We start from the raw sequence: 19,855 nt of genomic DNA on the forward strand, positions 1-19,855 counted from the left end.
GAGTGTCCAGAGAGAGAAAGGAGGAGGGCGGGCCGGGAGAGATTTGGACTCTAGCTGGTGCGTCACCACGGTCATGGCCGTGACCCGCAGTTGTCAGAAACGACACAGTAGTGGTTGTGACACCGCAGCTACACACCGGTCCGGGACGCCCGCGGAGACAACGACTCCGGGGGGTGCCGGGTGTGTTGGCGCGTATGCTGTGTGTCCAGTGAGTAGTGTGTGTGGATACAGTGTGTGTGGGTACAGTTAGTGTACTTGCTGTGTGGGTACAGTGTGTGTGTGCTCGTTGTGTGTGATTACAGTGTGTTTGTGTACTTGATGTGTGGGTACAGTATGTGTAGGTACAGTGTGAGTATAGTGTGTTAGTGTACTTGCTGTGTGGGTGCTGTGTGTTAGTGTACTTGCTGTGTGAGTACAGTGTGTTTGTGTGCTCGTTGTGTATGAGTACAGTGTATGTAGGTATAGTGTGTTAGTGTACGTGCTGTGTGGGTATTGTGTGAGTTCAGTGTGTGTCTGGGTTCAGTGCGTTAGTATACTTGCGGTGTGAGTACAGTGTGGGTGTGGTGTGTTTGTGTGCTTGTTGTGTGAGTACAGTGTGTTAGTGTACTTGCTGTGTGGGTACAGTGTGTGTGGGCGTACAGTGTGTTTGTGTGCTTGCTGTGGGTACAGTGTGCTTGTGAGAACAGTGTATGTGTGAGTATGGTGTGTTCATACACTGTGTTTGTGTGCTTGTTGTGTGGCTACAGTGTGTGTGTGGGCACAATGTGCTTGTGAGTATGGTGTGTGTGTGTAGAGTATGTGTGCTTGTTGTGTGGCTACAGTGTGTATGCTGTCACAATGTATGTGTGTGTGCTTGTTGTGTAAATATAGTGTGTGTGAGTATAGTATCCTTGTGGGTACAGTGTGTGTGCAGGTACAGCATGTATGTGAGTACAGTGTGTATGCGTGCTTGTTGTGTGAGTAGTGAGTATGACTTGTGTGGTGTGTGTTGCAATGGAAATGCAAGTGCACTGCTGTCCTGTGCCTTGCGGTGATTCTCCAAGCTGCTCACAGTGGGAGCACTGTGGCTGCTGGAGTCGTCCAGTCAGGCTGCAGGAAGGAGAGGGTGACAGCAGGACGCTGGACACTGCAGGCCTGTCGTTACGAAGATGTTGATTGAATTATTGACACCCGGAGCTCCACCGTAATCAGTTGGGGGTTTTAATGGAAATCCCCTGTTTTAACTGACAGTACAGGTGCTGAGGCTGTGCGGGTGTGGAGCTCAAGAGTACAGTTCCCCTGTGCTGTCAGGGAAACAGATCTTGTTGTGACTGGGCGTGTGCTGAGCCAGCCCTGAGCATGTTTCCCTTCCCTTCAGATGTGCCGAGCGCCCCCTGGCTGTGGCCATGAGTAACAGCCACCCTCTGCGGCCGCTGGCCTCGGTGTCGGAGATCGACCATGTGCACCTGCTGTCGGAGCAGCTCGGGGCGCTGGTGCCGGGAGAGGAGTACAGCGACGTCACCTTCATCGTGGAGGAGAAGAAATTCCCTGCACACAGAGTCATTCTGGCTGCGCGCTGCCACTACTTCAGGTACCCTGACCCTGCACTGACCCTGCCCCACATTAACACTGACCCTGACCCCACAGTGACCCTAAACCCAGATTAACTTTGACCCCACAGTGACCCTGAACCCACAGTGACCCTGATCCCAACACCACATTAACAATGACCTCGCACTGACCCTTATCCCATATTAACAGTGACCCCACAGTGACCCTGATCCCACCGTGAACCTGATCCTGCACTGACCCTGACCACATTAGCATTGACCCCACAGTGACCCTGAACGCACATTGACCCTGAAACTACATTAACAATGACCTCACACTGACCCTGACGCCACATGAACACTGACCCACCACTGACCCTGATGCCACATGAACACTGACCCACCACTGACCCTGATGCCACATGTACACTGACCCACCACTGACCCTGATGCCACATGTACACTGACCTCACACTGACCCTGATACCACATGAGAACTGACCTCACAGTGACCCTGACACCACATGAACACTGACCCCACACTGACCTCACATTAACGCTGACCCTGACCCCACAGTAACACTGACACACTACATCAGGTACACTAACAGAGCGACGCACTGAGTGACTGACACACTGACACTACTTCAGGTACACTGGCAGAGTAACAGGCTACCTGGTCCAGTTTCCTGCCTTGTTTCGGGATCAAGAGGTCTGTGTGGGCAGGTGTTGTTTCCTGTACAGGTAGTTGTGCTGATGGAGGCTCAGTCACGTAGCCTGAGGGGTGAATGGTCTCCTCTGGCATGCAGCCTCTCTGATGTGCACTCCTCTCCCTGCCTCTTCTTGCAGGGCCCTGCTGTATGGAGGGATGAAGGAGTCCCAGCCTCAGGCAGAGGTGTGTCTGGAGGAGACGCGGGCCGAGTCCTTCTCCATGCTCCTGCAGTACCTGTACACGGGCCGGGCCAGCCTGAGCTCGGCCCGCGAGGAAGTGCTGCTGGACTTCCTGGGACTGGCGCACCGCTACGGCCTCCAGCCACTAGAGGACTCCACCTCGGAGTTCCTGCGCACAGTGCTGAGCACCCACAACGTGTGCCTGGTATTTGATGTGGCCAACCTGTACTGCCTGCAGGCACTCAGTGCCGCCTGCTGCTCCTACATTGACCGCCACGCCCCGGAAGTGCTTGCCAGCGATGGTTTCCTGTCCCTCTCCAAGGTGAGAGGTCACACAGGGAGGGGGGCACACTTTGGTTGTCAGTTTGGGTGTGAGGAGTGGCTACGCCTTAAGAGTAAACACTGTTCTCTGTTTCTTTTTCCCCAAAGGGGATCACTTGTGCCCCAGTGCAGCTCTGTGGAACGTCACAGGGTCGCTTGGGTATGCTCTACGTGAGCGTGTAAGAACTTCAGGAGGGGTGACCTTTTAGGGGAGATGCTAACCTTGTGGTGTTCAGTCATAATCCCACAGCCAGGCACAGACACCCGATATGTGAACCTGTGGTTCCTCCCGTACTGTGCAGAATTGCTGTTATAGCAACACTTCATCAATGAAGTATTTCACTCGGGCCTTCACTTAGGAGGAAGTCAGCAGCAGAACAACCATCAAGGATGAAGTAAAATATGTTTACGACTTTAAAGGGAAACATCTAGACGATAAGAGGGAAATGGCTGATTGCCAAACCAGTGTTTCACTCAGATCCTCACTGAGGAAGAATCATCACCAGGTTTCAGGCAGCAGGGGGACACAGTTCTGTTTTGAACAGCATCAGGACAGTAGAGGGAGAAGAGTTTCAGGTACTGAAGGACTCAAGATTAATAAATCCCAGGGCTGGTGGTGTCTTACCAGCTGTAGTCCAGGACATGAGAGATGTGATTTAGAAGACAATGAGACAGCTCTTCCAGCTGTCCCTCAAGACAGGGCTCGTACCAGGGACTGGAAAGCTACTGGACAATACAGTCATTGTAGACCAGTCACTCTGACTTCTGTTCCAGTACACTCCCTCAAGACAGGGCTCGTACCATGGACTGGAGAGCAGCTGTTGTAGAGCCCATCCACAAGTGTTGACCGGTCCCATTATAGACCAATAAGTTATATTGGTGACATTGATACTAAAAGATGGGACCCAGAACAGCTTGACGTGACCTTGAACTCTAAACTTGGTGCCTCCCGTCTGACGGCTTCTGGAAAGTTTTCCAACCTGTTGGCTGGAGCCAAAATGATTTGCACGTCACCCTGATAGCCTCCTGCCTCTTCTCTGAGACCCTTCCGTCACCTCTGCCCCGCTGAGGTGCCCCGGCTGCGTCTTCTCCTGAGCTGCTGCCTGTACTGGACCGTGCCAGTCGAATCCGACTCCCTCAGAAGCTTCACACAGTGAAGTTTCCCAATGGTGCAGTAACCCCTCTCTCTCTTTCTCTGCAGTCGGCCCTGCTCACCGTGGTCCGCAGAGACTCCTTCGCGGCTCCAGAGAGGGAGATATTCCAGGCGCTGTGCCGCTGGTGTCAGCAGAACAGAGAGGAGAACGCGGCGGAGGTGATGGGGGCGGTGCGCCTGCCCCTCATGAGCCTGACGGAGCTGCTGAATGTGGTGCGTCCCTCTGGCCTGCTGTCCCCCGACGCCCTGCTGGACGCCATCAAGACCCGCTCTGAGAGCCGTGACATGGACCTCAGCTACCGCGGCATGCTGAGTGAGTCTGGAGCACTCCTGCACATCACCCCACCCACACCTGGACCACTGCACCTGCACAGCCCTTAACATTACTGTACACCTGGACCACTGCACCTGCGCAGCCTTAACATTACTGTACACCTGGACCACTGCACCTGCGCAGCCCTTAACATTACTGTACACCTGGACCACTGCACCTGCGCAGCCTTAACATTACTGTACACCTGGACCACTGCACCTGCGCAGCCTTAACATTACTGTACACCTGGATCACTGCACCTGCGCAGCCTTAACATTACTGTACACCTGGACCACTGCACCTGCGCAGCCTTAACATTACTGTACACCTGGACCACTGCACCTGCGCAGCCTTAACATTACTGTACACCTGGACCACTGTACCTGCGCAGCGTTAACATTACTGTACATACCTGGATCACAGCACCTGCGCAGCCCTTAACATTACTGTACACCTGGACCACTGCACCTGCGCAGCCTTAACATTACTGTACACCTGGACCACTGTACCTGCACAGCGTTAACATTACTGTACATACCTGGATCACTGCACCTGCGCAGCCCTTAACATTACTGTACACCTGGACCACTGCACCTGCGCAGCCCTTAACATTACTGTACACCTGGACCACTGCACCTGCGCAGCCTTAACATTACTGTACACCTGGACCACTGCACCTGCGCAGCCTTAACATTACTGTACACCTGGACCACTGCACCTGCGCAGCCTTAACATTACTGTACACCTGGACCACTGCACCTGCACAGCCCTTAACATTACTGTACACCTGGACCACTGCACCTGCACAGCCTTAACATTACTGTACACCTGGACCACTGCACCTGCACAGCCTTAACATTACTGTACACCTGGACCACTGCACCTGCACAGCCCTTAACATTACTGTACACCTGGACCACTGCACCTGCACAGCCTTAACATTACTGTACATACCTGGATCACAGCCTTAGTATTACTGTAAAGTACTGTGCTGTATACTGTGTTGTGCAGCACTGGTTTGTCTGTCTCTGTTCTCCTGTAGAAAGTACATTGATGAGGCATGGTGCTCTGTCTTTTTGCTTCATCCACAGTCCCAGAGGAAAATATTGCAACGATGAAACATGGTGCTCAGGTAGTGAAGGGGGAGATGAAGTCGGCGCTGCTGGATGGCGACACACAGAACTACGATCTGGACCATGGCTTCTCTCGCCACCCCATCGAGGATGACTGCCGATCCGATATCGAGGTCAAGCTGGGCCAGCCCTCCATCATCAACCACATCCGCATCCTGCTGTGGGACCGTGACAGCCGGTGAGCAGCAGATCCCTGAGGACAGACAGTCCCCCGCGCCCTCGCCACACACTCAACAGGGTTTTTGTTCAGTACAGCAGCAGAGGCAGGCTGTGTGTCTCATTGTTCTGTGTCCCCGCACAACTCAGGACACATACTGTACTGCAGACAGATTTCGGCAGGTTGTATTTCCTCTGGGTAACAGCAGAGACAGGTCCTGTGTCTCAGTGCTCTTATTGCATTTTAAAGTCCATCAGTCCTCAGCAATTAAAAAAGTGGGTGTTTCTTCCCATCCTGTTGGCCGTGCTGCAGGGGAATAGTGTCCCAGACTGACTCGTAAGGTTTGGTTGTCTTTACCCCTGGGTGAAGAGCCAGACCCTTTGCAGGTCTGCTATGACCCTCTCGTTCAGCAAACTGCACCGCCTCATTGTCACCACTAGAGGGAGGTGTTGCCAAAGGTTCCTATAGTAAGACGTTCACAGATTTAAATATGCAGTTCAGATTAATTAAGGACTTATAAATTATTAAATAGATTGGTAAGACAAGTGCTTGATGTACAATATATTTTAATTGCTTGAGTGGCAGTTGAACGTAAACAGTGTACATTTACTCCATCTGTTAAATAGCTTGATGTGCATTGCTGTTTTCTCTCGCTCACCCCCGGCTCTCTCCAGGTCATATTCCTACTATATCGAGGTGTCGATGGACGAGCTGGACTGGGTGCGCGTGGTCGACCATTCGAAGTATCTGTGTCGCTCCTGGCAGAGCCTTTATTTCCCTGCCAGAGTCTGCAGGTAAGTGTCTCTCACCTGGCAGAGCCGGGCCACCTTCCACAGGCTGAGCCCAGCACCCAGAGCTTCTCCTCTCTCGCCTGAGGCACCAGTGGATTGACGGACCCCAGTTCATGTCAACCAGTCCCACAGTCAAGCCTGTCAGCAGGGCCCTGAGGTGCTGGGCACAGGTGCGCTCTGCATCGCAGGAACAGCAACTGAGGCTCCACCAGTCTGTCTAGAACACAGGAGAGACAGTGTACCTGGAAACAGACAACACAATCTGACACGCACAGAGCACAGCACACAGCTGAATGCATGGAAACAGCATATAACTCAAGAAGACAAGATCCAAAGGGAATTACAGAGAAAAAAACAAAACTAGGTAAAGCAGAGTAGAGCAGGAATATGTGCATAACGAGAAACACAGAAGGAAAGATACAAGTGAAAGTGAAACAGATCATTAGTATATGTAAGCTATGGTTATTAGTTCATGAAACTTATGTCTTTAAGCAGAAAGGCTCTCGCAGAAAGGCGAGTCTGAAGATTCCTGCGCTCGAGCCCTCCTGTTCCACACGCAGAGCTCACTGTTCACACTTCCTCTGCTGTTCTGAGTGCCTGACGTTTACTGAGCGGCTCTGCTGAGAGACTAGTCCGCAGCGATTGGTGGCGGAAATGAGATTTCCACACTGCTGGTTGGTTAGGGCTTCACAGGGCTCTTTGCAGTTTTCGTTATGATATTTTTGTGCGTTTCGGTGAGGGACGGGGGGGGGTTCAAGGAACCCCACCTGGTTTCCATCGGAAACCAGCAGAGCAGACGGCACAGAGCCCGCCAGCTCCAGTTCCGCTCTCCAGACACTGCAGGGGCTGCTGCTCGGCCTTCAGGGCTCTGTCAGGAGTACCTCTCCGTATCGGGCCTGTCTCTCTCTTCCTCTCCTGTCCACTGGTACTGTACTGAGCCGTCGTGCTCCGAGCAGCAGAGAGAGAGACGGCAGCGACATGAGGGTGATGGAGACATTGCGCGACCTGGCTAAGAGATGCAGTTATTCTGTCTTTTCAGCTTCTGAGGCCACATCTAATGCCTTTGCAGCTTTTTCTTTCTCTTCTCACTGTGGTGTTGGAGAGGCCCTGGGCCTGACCAAGACCAGGCCAACCTGGGTGTTTCTGTGAGTGTCGAGTGGGCTGTGTGTGTCTGCTGGGTGGGAAGACCTGCTGCCTACAATTGACCAGGGCAGACTGATCTGCTGGCTGAAGTGTTTCTGTGTGTATCCTGAGTGGGCCGTGTGTCTGCTGATCAGATGACCTGCTGCCTGGGGTGTTTTTGGGTGTATCCTGAGTGGGATGTACCTCTGCTGGGTGGGATGACCTGTTGCCCCCAGTTTTCTGTGTGTTGAGTGTGGTTTGTGTCTCTGCTGAGTGGGATCATCTGGGGTCTAGGGTGTTTCTGTGTGGATCTTGAATGGGTTATGTGTCTGTTAGATGGGCTGATCTTGTACTTCTGTGTGTATATTGAGTGGGTTGTGGTATGGGTGGACTGATCTGCTGCCTGAGGTGAGCGCTGTGTTTCTGCGGAGTGAGCTAACCTACTGACCGGGGTGTTTCTTTGTGTATCGTGAGTGAGCTATGTGTGTTTGCTGGGTGAGATGACCTACTGCCCGGGGTGTTTCTGTGTGTGTCGTGAATGGGCTTTGTGTGTTTGCTGGGTGAGATGACCTACTGCCCGGGGTGTTTCTGTGTGTGTCGTGAATGGGCTTTGTGTGTTTGCTGGGTGAGATGACCTACTGCCCGGGGTGTTTCTGTGTGTATCGTGAGTGGGCTGCATCACTGCTGGGTGGGCTGACTGCTGCCTGGGGTGTTGTTTTTGTGTACCTTGAGTGATCACTCTCTGTCACCAGACACAGTGTTAAATAAGGCCATAGTTTAAATTAATTTGTGAAGTAGAACCAGAACACACTGTTAGGTTGTCAGAGTGTGTCTGTGCTGACTGTTGTGGTTGTGTGGTTGCAGGTATGTGCGCATCGTTGGGACACACAACACAGTGAACAAGGTGTTCCACCTGGTGGCCTTTGAGTGCATGTTCACCCAGCAGAGCTTCACCCTGGATCAGGGGCTGCTAGGTAAGAGGAGATAGGCATTCAGTTTTTTTCCTGGGGATTACTGCCCTGAGAGAGACTGAGGCGTTTCAGTTTATACAGCGAAGTAGTTAAATATAAAGGTGGTAGGTTAAAATTATCCAATGCACAAGCAAGACCTAGGTCTCCTAGATGGTTACAAGATTAAAAAGGTTCAGTTCCTTTTGTCTGTCAGTGGAAGACATTCACTTGAGCCCAGTAATATATCTGGTAGCTCTTTTTTGGACTGCTTCCAGAGCTGCAGTATCTTTTAAGTATTGTGGTTTCTTACATTGAGTGGGCTAAAAAACTGAATTTCTTAAGTCTGTTTTATACTGATAGGCTGTAGGAACTGAGTCTCTTTAGTCTTGAACAGAGAAGACTGTGAGGAGACTGATACAAGTACTAAGAGACTGTCCTACACTGACAGGCATAAGGAACTGAGTTTCTTTAGTCTTGAACAGAGAAGACTGTGAGGAGACTGATACAAGTATTAAGGGACCGTCCTACACTGACATTTGAAGGAGTCTCTTTAGCCTAAACAGCAGACACTAATAAAGTCAGCCCAGCAGATTTCTTCTGACCGAACATTGAAACACCAACCAGAGGACACAAGTGGAAACTGCATAAAAGTGCATTTAAAACTGAGAACAGGTGGTATTTCTTAACACAAAGAGTTGTGAGAGTCTGGATCAAGCTGCATCCTCTAGCGTCCCCTCATTAGTGGTGTGTCTGAGGTTCTTATTCAATTGCTCTGAAGTTTATTAGTCCTCCCAGATGGCAGAATAACTTCAGATATGTGTGTCTGTGTCCCCTACCCCTCTGTCCCACAGTTGATACCCCCCTCAGCTGTGACCTCTCTGTCAGCCCCTCTGTCTTTACCCCCACTGTGTCCTCAGCTAACAGCCCCTGTGTCTTTACCCCCACTGTGTCCTCAGATAACTGCCCCTCTGTCTTTACCCCCCACTGTGTCCTCAGATAACTGCCCCTCTGTCTTTACCCCCACTGTGACCTCAGATAACTGCCCCTCTGTCTTTACCCCCACTGTGTCCTCAGATAACTGCCCCTCTGTCTTTACCCCCACTGTGACCTCAGATAACTGCCCCTCTGTCTTTACCCCCACTGTGTCCTCAGATAACAGCCCCTCTGTCTTTACCCCCACTGTGACCTCAGATAACTGCCCCTCTGTCTTTACCCCCACTGTGACCTCAGATAACTGCCCCTCTGTCTTTACCCCCACTGTGACCTCAGATAACTGCCCCTCTGTCTTTACCCCCACTGTGACCTCAGATAACTGCCCCTCTGTCTTTACCCCCACTGTGTCCTCAGATAACTGCCCCTCTGTCTTTACCCCCCACTGTGTCCTCAGATAACTGCCCCTCTGTCTTTACCCCCACTGTGTCCTCAGATAACTGCCCCTCTGTCTTTACCCCCACTGTGTCCTCAGATAACTGCCCCTCTGTCTTTACCCCCACTGTGTCCTCAGATAACTGCCCCTCTGTCTTTACCCCCACTGTGTCCTCAGATAACTGCCCCTCTGTCTTTACCCCCACTGTGTCCTCAGATACCTGCCCCTCTGTCTTTACCCCAAGTGTCCTCAGATAACTGCCCCTCTGTCTTTACTCCCCACTGTGTCCTCAGATAACTGCCCCTCTGTCTTTACCCCCACTGTGACCTCAGATAACTGCCCCTCTGTCTTTATTTCCCACTGTGACCTCAGATAACTGCCCCTCTGTCTTTACCCCCCACTGTGACCTCAGATAACTGCCCCTCTGTCTTTACCCCCCACTGTGACCTCAGATAACTGCCCCTCTGTCTTTATTTCCCACTGTGACCTCAGATAACTGCCCCTCTGTCTTTACCCCCACTGTGTCCTCAGATAACTGCCCCTCTGTCTTTACTCCCCACTGTGTCCTCAGATAACTGCCCCTCTGTCTTTACCCCCACCGTGACCTCAGCTGAAAGCCCCTCTGCCTGTGCCCCTCTGCCCCCGCAGTGCCCAGTGAGAATGTGGCGACCATCGCCGCCTGCGCCAGTGTGATCGAGGGTGTGAGCCGCAGCCGGAACGCTCTGCTGAACGGCGACACCCGGAACTACGACTGGGACTCGGGGTACACCTGCCACCAGCTGGGCTCCGGCGCCATCGTGATCCAGCTGGCCCAGCCCTACATGATCAGCTCCATGAGGTCAGGCAGGGCGCGCGTGTGCTTGGACGCTTGAATTCAACAGCTACTGCTGTTTTTGCAAGTCCTGGGAGGTGTGAGGTGCGCAGTCAAGACTGGCGGCACAGCAGGGGTCTGCAGACCTGCACCTGCAGACCGGTTCAATAAAGCTCTGCCACAGGAAAGAGGGAGAGGAGGGAAAGAGCTGAGGGCTGGGGCGTGTCTGATTGTGTTAGTGTGTTTGTGCTCTTTCCCTCAGTCTCAGTGCAGTGATGTAGTGTTCAGACTGTGCTCTCTCTCTGTGACAGTCCCAGCGCAGTGATGCAGTGATCTTGCTGCGCTCTCTCTCTGTGATGGTCCCAGTGCCAGCAGTAATACAGTGATCGTGCTCAGCCTGTAAAGGATGGATACCTGTTTTCGTGGTTACTCAGTTTGACCTTTAACCCTGGTTCAGGTTGTTACTGTGGGACTGTGACGACCGCAGCTATAGCTACTACATTGAGGTCTCCACCAACCAGCAGCTGTGGACAAAAGTGGTGGATCGGACAAAAGTGGCCTGCAGGTCAGACAGTCCTCTCTTTAAACCTATTTCTCTCTACCTCTGGGGCTCTTCTCTCCCTGATCCTGTCTCTGTCTCTCTACCCCTAGGGCTGTTCTCTCCTCTCTCTGATCCTGTCTCTCTCTCTCTACCCCTCTGGGTTGTTATCTTCTCTCTCTGATCCTGTCTCTCTCTCTGCCTCTGTGGGGCTGTTCGTTCCTCACTTTGATCCTGTCTCTGTCTCTCTGCCCCTCTGGGACTGTTATCTTCTCTCTGATCCTGTCTCTATTCAGTTCAATTCAAGATGCTTTATTGGCATGACCACTGAGTAAAACCAGTGTTGTCAAAGCAAAACAAATACAGTTAACATAAAATAAAAATTTAGAGACATTAACAATAAAGACACAATCATAAAATACTTAGAAACATATGGAACACTATTGAGAGACAAGGTCACTGTTCCTCAGGCTGTGACAGGAGATCACATACTGGGCTGCCAGTTCCACTGAGTTCCCTCCTTCCTCTCCCAGTAGGATTGGGACCCGTTGTGATTCTGGCAGGTGAGGGAACTCTGGGATTAGATTTCTGAATTTAGGGAAGAATGTTTCTCTAATCCCAGAGTATCTGTCACAGTGCAGTAGGAAGTGCACCTCTGTCTCTGTTTCTCCCCGCTGGCAGTGGGAGCACAGCCTGTCCTCTCTGGGCAGCCAGGTCTGCCTGTGTCGCCCAGTTTCTATGGCCAGGCTGTGGTCACTGAGCCTGTACGTCCTCAGGGTCTGTTTTTTTTTGCTGTTACTTATGTTGGTCAAATATTTGGCTAGTGTGTATTGTCTGTTTAGGATTCTATAGCATTCTAGTCTGTATCTCTACACCTGGGGCTATCCTCTTCTCTCTCTGATCCTATCTCTTTCTCTGCCTCTGTGGGGCTGTTATCTCTACTCTCTAAACCTGTGTTCCCCCTGTCTCTCTGACTGGCCTTGTGTCCTGCAGGTCCTGGCAGACGCTGACCTTTGATAAACACCCAGCCTCCTTCGTTCGCATTGTGGGGACTCACAACACTGCCAACGAGGTGAGAGGATGGAGGGGTTCAGGAGGGAAGTACTCTCAGTACTGTTTCACATTCCCCAAGCTTTATTGGCATGACCCATGAACAATTTAGGACAGTAACGCAGTATCGTTATTCGGGAGACAGCAGATCACATACTGAGCTGCAGCTCTGTTGAGTGCTCTCCCCCAGCAGAACTGAAAACTGTTCTGATTCTGGCACTTGTGGGAATTCTGAGATTATTTTAGGGAAGAATGTCTAATCCCCAGAATATTTCTCACAGTGTATAGCAGAAAGCACAACTCTATCTCTGTTTCTCCCTGCTGACAGTGGAAACACAGCCTGTCCTCTCTCGGCAGCCAGTTTCTAAGCACTTTGTTATGTGCTTGTGTGTGTGTCCCAGTGGGTGAGGTGGTGATGTGGTTGATTTTGATTCGTGTTGCTCTAGCAGTGCTGTCCTGAGGCTGGGTGGTGTCAGTGAGCCTCAGGACCAGCTGGCTGAGGGGGCTCTTCTCTGGGCTCAGCTCTTGACGCGGCAGGGCCTTGTAGCGGGAGGAGTTCTCGTCGCCACTTTTTTAGGTGTAGCCAATAGTTGATTGCTCTCTTCTATATGCTGATTAGTAATGGGTATCAGCCTAATTGGACCCTGCATGCATTGTTAGGTGTTTTTCTCTGTACATGGAGGATATTTTTGCAGAACTCTGTGTACAGGACTTCAATGGCCTGTTTGTCCCATTTGTAATCCTAGACTGTGAGTAGACCCCACACTTCACTGCCATACAGGGCAATGGGTTGGATCACACTTGCAAATAACTGTAGGCAGGCGTTCGTGGGGGGATTGCTGTGTTCATTCTTGTGTCTTTGCCTCTCTCCTGCCCCTGCTGTCTCCGTGTCCAGGTGTTCCACTGTGTGCACTTTGAGTGTCCAGCCCAGCTCGACGTGGAGGTGAAGGAAGGCAGTCCTGGGCAGAGCTCACCTGAGTCGGGCTCCAGCTCCCAAGAACCGCAGCAGTCCCGCCCCCCCAGGCCCTCGCGGGCTCAGAATCTCCTACTGGCTCCTCCCTCCTCCCCAGGCTCCTGGACGCAATCCCAGCACTGAGCGTCGTGGACACACGGACTCTGGAAAACATGAAGGCCGCTTCTGCAGCACACGTCTGGCCACAGTGTTGTTCGTCCTGGCCTCAGCCTGGGACTCACGGACTCCAGAAAGCACCGCCGCGTGCTCCTGGATTCCCAAACTGCTTTCCCGGTTCTGTGTAAAATCAGGCCGTGTCTCAATCCAGTGACTCACTGCGTGTGGCTGAGCTGTACAGTAACCGTGCTTGTCTGAATGTATATATGCTCCAGGCTAACACACTGATTCCTGTGTTATAGAAAGAATGTGAACTCAGGCCTGCTGGTACTTAATCCAGTCCTTGCTGCACAACGCGTGCAATAAAACACATGCAGACGCGTGTTTCTCTCTTGTGAAGGAAGAGTGCTTTAGAAAATGGTTTAAAGAAACAACATGGCCCAGTTAAAGATAAAAAGATAAAAATATTAGAAAGGAGGAGAGAGATGGACATTAATATTGCAATCAGGCTAAAACAAAATAGAATTTCTTTCACTATAACTGCAAAACAACCATCAAGGATGAGGTCAGATGTGTTTGAGGCAGTGATGGGAAACTTGTAGACAACAAGAGGGAAATGGCTGATTGCTAAACCAGTGTTTCACTCAGATCCTCACTGAGAAAGAATCATCACCAGGCCTCAGGCAGCAGGGGGACACAGTTCTGTATTAAACAGCATCAGGACAGTAGAGGGAGAAGAGTTTCAGGTACTGAAGGACTCAAGATTAATAAATCCCAGGGCTGGTGGTGTCTTACCAGCTGTAGTCCAGGACATGAGACATGTGATTTAGAAGACAATGAGACAGCTCTTTCAGCTGTCCCTCAAGACAGGGCTCGTACCAGGGACTGGAGAACTACTGGTCATTATAGACCAGTAACTCTCACTTCTGTTACAGTACAGTTACTCAAGACAGGGCTCATACCAGGGACTGGAGGACTACTGGTCATTATAGACCAATAGCTCTCACTTCTGTTACAGTACAGTTACTCAAGACAGGGCTCGTACCAGGGACTGGAGAACTACTGGTCATTATAGACCAGTAACTCTCACTTCTGTTACAGTACAGTTACTCAAGACAGGGCTCGTACCAGGGACTGGAGAACTACTGGTCATTATAGACCAATACATTTAACTGACATCTGTTATATACGGGGTTATGGAAATGGGAACTAGAGGATCTTCTGTACGGAAGTAACATCCTAGGGAATATGGGATTTAGAAATGCCTGATCAACTCGATAAGAGATCCTCTCACACTGTGAGACGACACCCAGTAAGCAACAGTAGTAATGCAAACGATTGTGAAACTCTCACACCAGCAAATTTAAGGTCGCCAGCTGTACCTCTCAGACCTCAGCTCACAGCTCCCTGCGCCCCCCCACACGGGGGAGGAAGAGGAAGAGCCAAACATGTCTTCCTCACCTTCGAGACCTTTACTTGTTCACATTGCATTCGCTCACACTCATATTCAAGCACTCACGTGCACTCTCACACTCCTGTACAGGTGTACGCAGACGTGTGGGCACCCCTGGCCAAATGACATGTCTAGTAAGTGAAAAGAAGTTAACCTCTGCAGCGAACAAACTTAAACTGAACATATTTCTGCAAAGTTTTATGCACAGTTGCTATTTATTGGCTGAATTGGACAGATGAAAAAAAAATAAAAACAGTAGATGTGGCATGTGGAAACGTTTGGGCACCCTATTGGTCAGTACTTAGTAGCCAGCTACAATCCAGTCCTCGAGCGGTATAATCAAACAGCAGAGTTAGCGGAACCTTGTATACGTGCATACCGTGTCTCTCTTCACACACACACACGTTAAGCAACTATTACCAAGGCTGATGAACGCTACTGTGCCATGGTGGACACACAAAAAAAAATCACTGCCTACCTCTGTTGTGAGGTTTTGGGTATTCTAGACCGGATACAAGCGTCGGGGCTTGGAATTGAATATGGAGATAATCTCATCACTGTCTACAGTCGGCAAAGTCAAATGACAGCTAGTTTGCAAAGGTCTCTCAGGACTTGTCTTTAGCTAAAGAAAAGCTGCAAGAGCTCATTTTCACTTGTTGCTTGTAACAGTCTCAAGTATTTCGTATGCCTGCTTTTAGATTGCTCAGTAGTTTTACGCGTTACTCTGAAGTTTATTTTATTAATATTTAATTTTATTGCAAAACGCAAGATTCGAAATCCGTCCGAAATATTGTATTTAAAATACCATACAGGGTTTACCTTGAGCTCCGTGACGTTGGCCCCCCACAGACGGCACACACGATGAAACCCACCTCACTCGTTAGGGCTTCGTTTGAGCCGTGGAAAGTAACTCCCCAGCTTCTTTCTTTCCCGAGATATAGTGCCTTCTTTTGGGGGGCTGTGACGTCACTCAGCCCCCCTGCAACATCGTAGGGGAACCAGACCGGTCTCAATCGTTTGTGCTGCTGTCGTTCCCGAGATATAGCGCCTTGGTTTTCCGGTGATCACGTGACCATGCACGGTGACTTTGACCTCCCTGTGACCCCCGTCTGCAGAGTTCAGGCGTCTGTTACCGGTGCGAGAGTAACGGTTCTGCAATTTTGTTTCTCTGTTTGCCCGGGTGGGGGGCAGCGGTGGATTTTGCATTTAATATCTGTGCGTTTGAGTAAGCAGGAAAAATAAATTTGTCACGAATATCACAAACCCTAATCAGAAGAGTTGCGGGAGTAGTCTCAAAAAGCGAACAGTAGCAAACAATTGCATGTTCTTACCAAGAAGCTTTAACAAGCACGTCTTAAAAACCTGAAGAAGTGAGCAGTTTCTCAGTTTCCTTCTTAAACACGCGCACGTGTAAAGAGTCGACCCGTCAGTCGAGCCACGTGTTCAAAAAGGCTTGAATCTGCAACCTCACGAACAACAAGACCACTGTTGCAGTTTTTTTATGCAAAGCACATTCGTTAACGTGAAAAAGAACCAGGGTGTTTTTTTAAGGGGCACTACGTACAAGGTTGTCGCGGGTAGTAAATAACACATCCGAGAAGCAACACTGGAAAGTCCACCGTCTCACACCTGCGGACCGCGGCAGAATTGGAAACTTTTTTTTTTCACTTAACAGAAGCGAACATATATCCGAATTCTTTAATAAACTGTCATTATCCGTGTTTGTATTACCAGGGGTCTTATGCGCAAACATGAGATGTGCTCACAGTTCTTCAATCTTTGTGTGTCCGGACAGTCCTTGGTGTAGAGTACAGCGTGAGGGCACACCTGCCCTCTGAAGACACAGGTATGGGCGCCTGTGTTAGATCCTCGGGTGAAGTCGAGTCTCCTGCAGTCTGCAATGTAATGACCCAGACATGTTTGCTTGTCCTGCTCCATGCCCACCCGCCCATCGAAAAGAACAAACGACGAAACTCACCGCAATCGTTAGTGCTGCGTTTGTGCCGGTTTGTGTCGCTGTGAGTAGCGTTTGTGCTGATTTCGTTTCCGAGATATAGCGCCTTGTTTTTTCGGGTAATCACGTGTCTACCTACAAGGACATTTACAGGTACCGACAAACTCTGTACTTGAACTGGTTGTGATGGAAAAAAAGGGGCAATACGTTTTCCGAGTCTGTCTGGTCGGGTGGGGGGGATGTTTCAATACATTTTAATATAGCGCCTTCTTTTCCTGCCTTGTGAAAAACAGCACAGTCACGACCACCAGATCTTTCAGTTGTGATCTTTTGATCAGTTGACCCCAGACTTTGCAGCCTTTACACGAATAAACAGTCTTAAATTTAGAGAGGAGTTTCTATGTTAGTTCATTGGGTTAGGTGTTTTCTTTTAATTTTTAACCATGTTCTCGAAAATGTATTGCTTGTGTACTCCTTTCATTGGTGAAGAGACACCAGTTTCCAAATTACCGCTGGTACAACACGAGAGCAATTTTAGGTATTCGTTTCAAGATCGATATAATTTAACAAAAAAAAAACAAAATTGAAAGCACGAGCATAACAATATAATGATCATATACTTTACATTTCTATTCATTTTTGAAGTACAAAGCGGAAGGTGTTTCCCCTAACTTGAATATACGATTAAAATTGTTCAAATACCATGTTTTCATTACAGAAAGCAGCGGATACAGTTATACTGCAAATAAAAAAATGATTTATTCCGAAGAGTACGGGACATTGTGAATCAATAAAGACGTTTAAAAAAATAAGCCGATGTAGTTATTTTGCAAATACGTAAAGCATTTTTAAAACAGATTTTCATTGACAGTAAACAAGCCGATCCACCTGGCGCTTCTAGCTTGAACAGCTCTCAGACCCGTGATTGGCTAAACCCCCGAACAGCTCGAGCCGCGATTGGGTGAAGAGTGAGAAGCGATACTCTGATTGGGTGAAGCGCCACAGCGGAAGTTCCGAGAACATGTAGATACACAGGTGATGGGTGTTTAACCGGTTAACCGTGTGTGCTGTATGAGCACGAAGGATATACAGTAACACATCCATTGTTTTTCAATTATTTATCAATCTAAGAGAAGTCGCACTGAGGTCAAAATTGAATAGCAGACAAAGAATGTAATGGCATCCACAGCGCGTTCACGACTCCGATTGCATATCACGATAGTAGTGCGCGCATCATGATCACATCGCTATATGACATACCCCGACAAAACGCCCCGTCCCCATGTCGCGACATGGAGTCCGCATATCGTGATACGGCGTACCCCGACAAAACGCCCACCCCATGTCGCGATATGACATGCCGAGCCAAAACGCCCTCGCCCCCATGTCGCGACATGAACCCCGTATATCGCGATATGACATACTCCGACAAAATGCCGCGTCCCCATGTCGCGACATGGAGCCCGCATATCGCGATATAACGTAATCCCCCGACAAAACGCCCACCCCATGTCGCGACATGAATCCCGCATATCGCGATATGTAATACCCCGACAAAATTCTCCACCCCCATGTCGTGACATGGAGTCTATATGTTGCAATATGACATACCCTGACAGGATATGCTGACCCCATGTCGCGACACAAAGCCCATATATCGCACTCAACACGTCCTATCTGGGTATCTCATGTCCTGATACAGTATCTTTGTTGCGACAGCGGTGCCAGGGTGGCATGGAAGCAAGGCGCCAGTCGTGATATACACTGCAGCGATATACATGGGGTCCCTATCATGACATGCTGCGGAGGTCTTGTCGCGATGGTATCCCACAGTTATGCGTTTGGCAACAACGTGTCACGGTAGGGAAAGTAAAGGAAAACGTGATATGAAAATAAAAACCATAGATCTTACCATCACGGTGATTTTGCGTGCATTACGACCACTGGTTTATGTCATAGATGGTTAACTTGTTGGCACACGTCATTTCTAAGTACTGTAACGTCACCGCCCTTCCCTGTGAATAGCGGGGACCTCAACCTATCTCCCTTTAGCTCAGTTGGCTGGTTTCCTGTCGAGTCCCCAGCGGTGGGGAGACCTGAGGCGGTAGCGGCAAGGGCGCATACCCACGTGAACCCGAAAGCGCTACAGTATTCTTTACATCTAAGGAGGCTCATATGTTTATGGATATTGTATTTAAAATGTTAAGATAGATACTTTATTGATCCCATGTGGGAAATTGCAGAAAATACGATCCAAACTGTAACAGAGCGCTCGAACTCGGCAGACGGGGGTCACTGGAGGTGACCAGTCACCGTGCATGGTCTCGTGTTCACCGGAAAACCAGGCGCTATATCTCGGGAACGAAAGCAGCAAACGTAGCACTAACGAATGAGACCGGTTTGGTTTCCCTACGACATTGTAGAGGTTGGAGTAATGCCTCGCCCCAAGGGTTATATAGAGTGAGGCGCTGTGAGAATAAAAACCGCGAAGGTATTAAAATATTAAGTTCTGAAGATCTTGTTTGATCCTTCATGATGCTTTTAAACTTGTATGAAACCCAGAAATTAGTATTCTATTTTCGATGCCAAAAGACACCTAAATGGGAATTTGTGACTTACTTCCCACAAGACAACACTGAATTGTTATAATCGTATTACAGTGCTAACCAATTCATCGTACTTTTAATTGCGAGAGTGGTCTGCTAATAAAAGCTTCAAATATATACTTTGGATGTATTTTAGCTCTGTAAACATCGTTCACTTAAAATACTGCTGGGCATTTAGAGGCGATCTGAATAGTTATCTGTAAAATGCACACTCGCATCTACACGTCGTTTTATTTTTTTCCAATCTGTTCAATTCAGCAAATAGCAACTGTGCACTACAATATGCAGAAATATGTTAAGTTTAAGTTTGTTTGCTGCAGAGGTTGTGTTAACTTCTTTTCACTTCGAAAATCAACAAAACGTAGCTTGGCCAGGGGTGCCCAAACTTTTGGATACAACTGTACTCACACTGCAAGCTGTATCTTCAAGAGCCCAGATAACTCGTCCCACCTACGCTCAGTGGCATTCAGCTCCACCACCTGGGGAATCATGCTGACGCTCGGCTGGAAACGTCAACCAGGTTCGAACCCATGTTCGCAGAGCTCAACTTGGGGGCGTCCGGTTTGGAAGATCTATGGCCAGTCCAGTTTCCAGGGTCCGTACCCAGCTAGCCAGGGGTCAGGAGTCAGCAGGAAAGATGCAGCAGTG

The 19,855-nt window shown here is 49.6% G+C and overlaps 1 protein-coding gene across 2 annotated transcripts; it reads left to right on the top strand.

Annotated features, from left to right (window-relative positions):
• Positions 1 to 63: 63 nt before the first annotated feature.
• btbd9 (BTB (POZ) domain containing 9) lies at positions 64 to 13,593 on the top strand. Of its 2 annotated transcripts, none has more exons than XM_069199184.1 (11): positions 64 to 180; positions 1,358 to 1,570; positions 2,379 to 2,742; positions 3,943 to 4,207; positions 5,299 to 5,518; positions 6,172 to 6,291; positions 8,275 to 8,384; positions 10,375 to 10,564; positions 10,995 to 11,102; positions 12,069 to 12,147; positions 13,021 to 13,593. In XM_069199184.1, exons 1-11 carry the CDS (start codon positions 74 to 76, stop codon positions 13,219 to 13,221), a joined length of 1,977 nt encoding a protein of 658 aa, XP_069055285.1. In that variant the 5' UTR covers positions 64 to 73; the 3' UTR covers positions 13,222 to 13,593. The 2 variants fall into 2 exon arrangements, with proteins under 2 accessions (XP_069055285.1, XP_069055286.1); XM_069199185.1 differs by having other exon boundaries at positions 123 to 208.
• Positions 13,594 to 19,855: the final 6,262 nt, after the last annotated feature.

This window comes from Lepisosteus oculatus, chromosome 2 (assembly GCF_040954835.1).
Source record: "Lepisosteus oculatus isolate fLepOcu1 chromosome 2, fLepOcu1.hap2, whole genome shotgun sequence".
In the NCBI taxonomy this organism is placed as follows: Eukaryota; Metazoa; Chordata; class Actinopteri; order Semionotiformes; family Lepisosteidae; genus Lepisosteus; species Lepisosteus oculatus.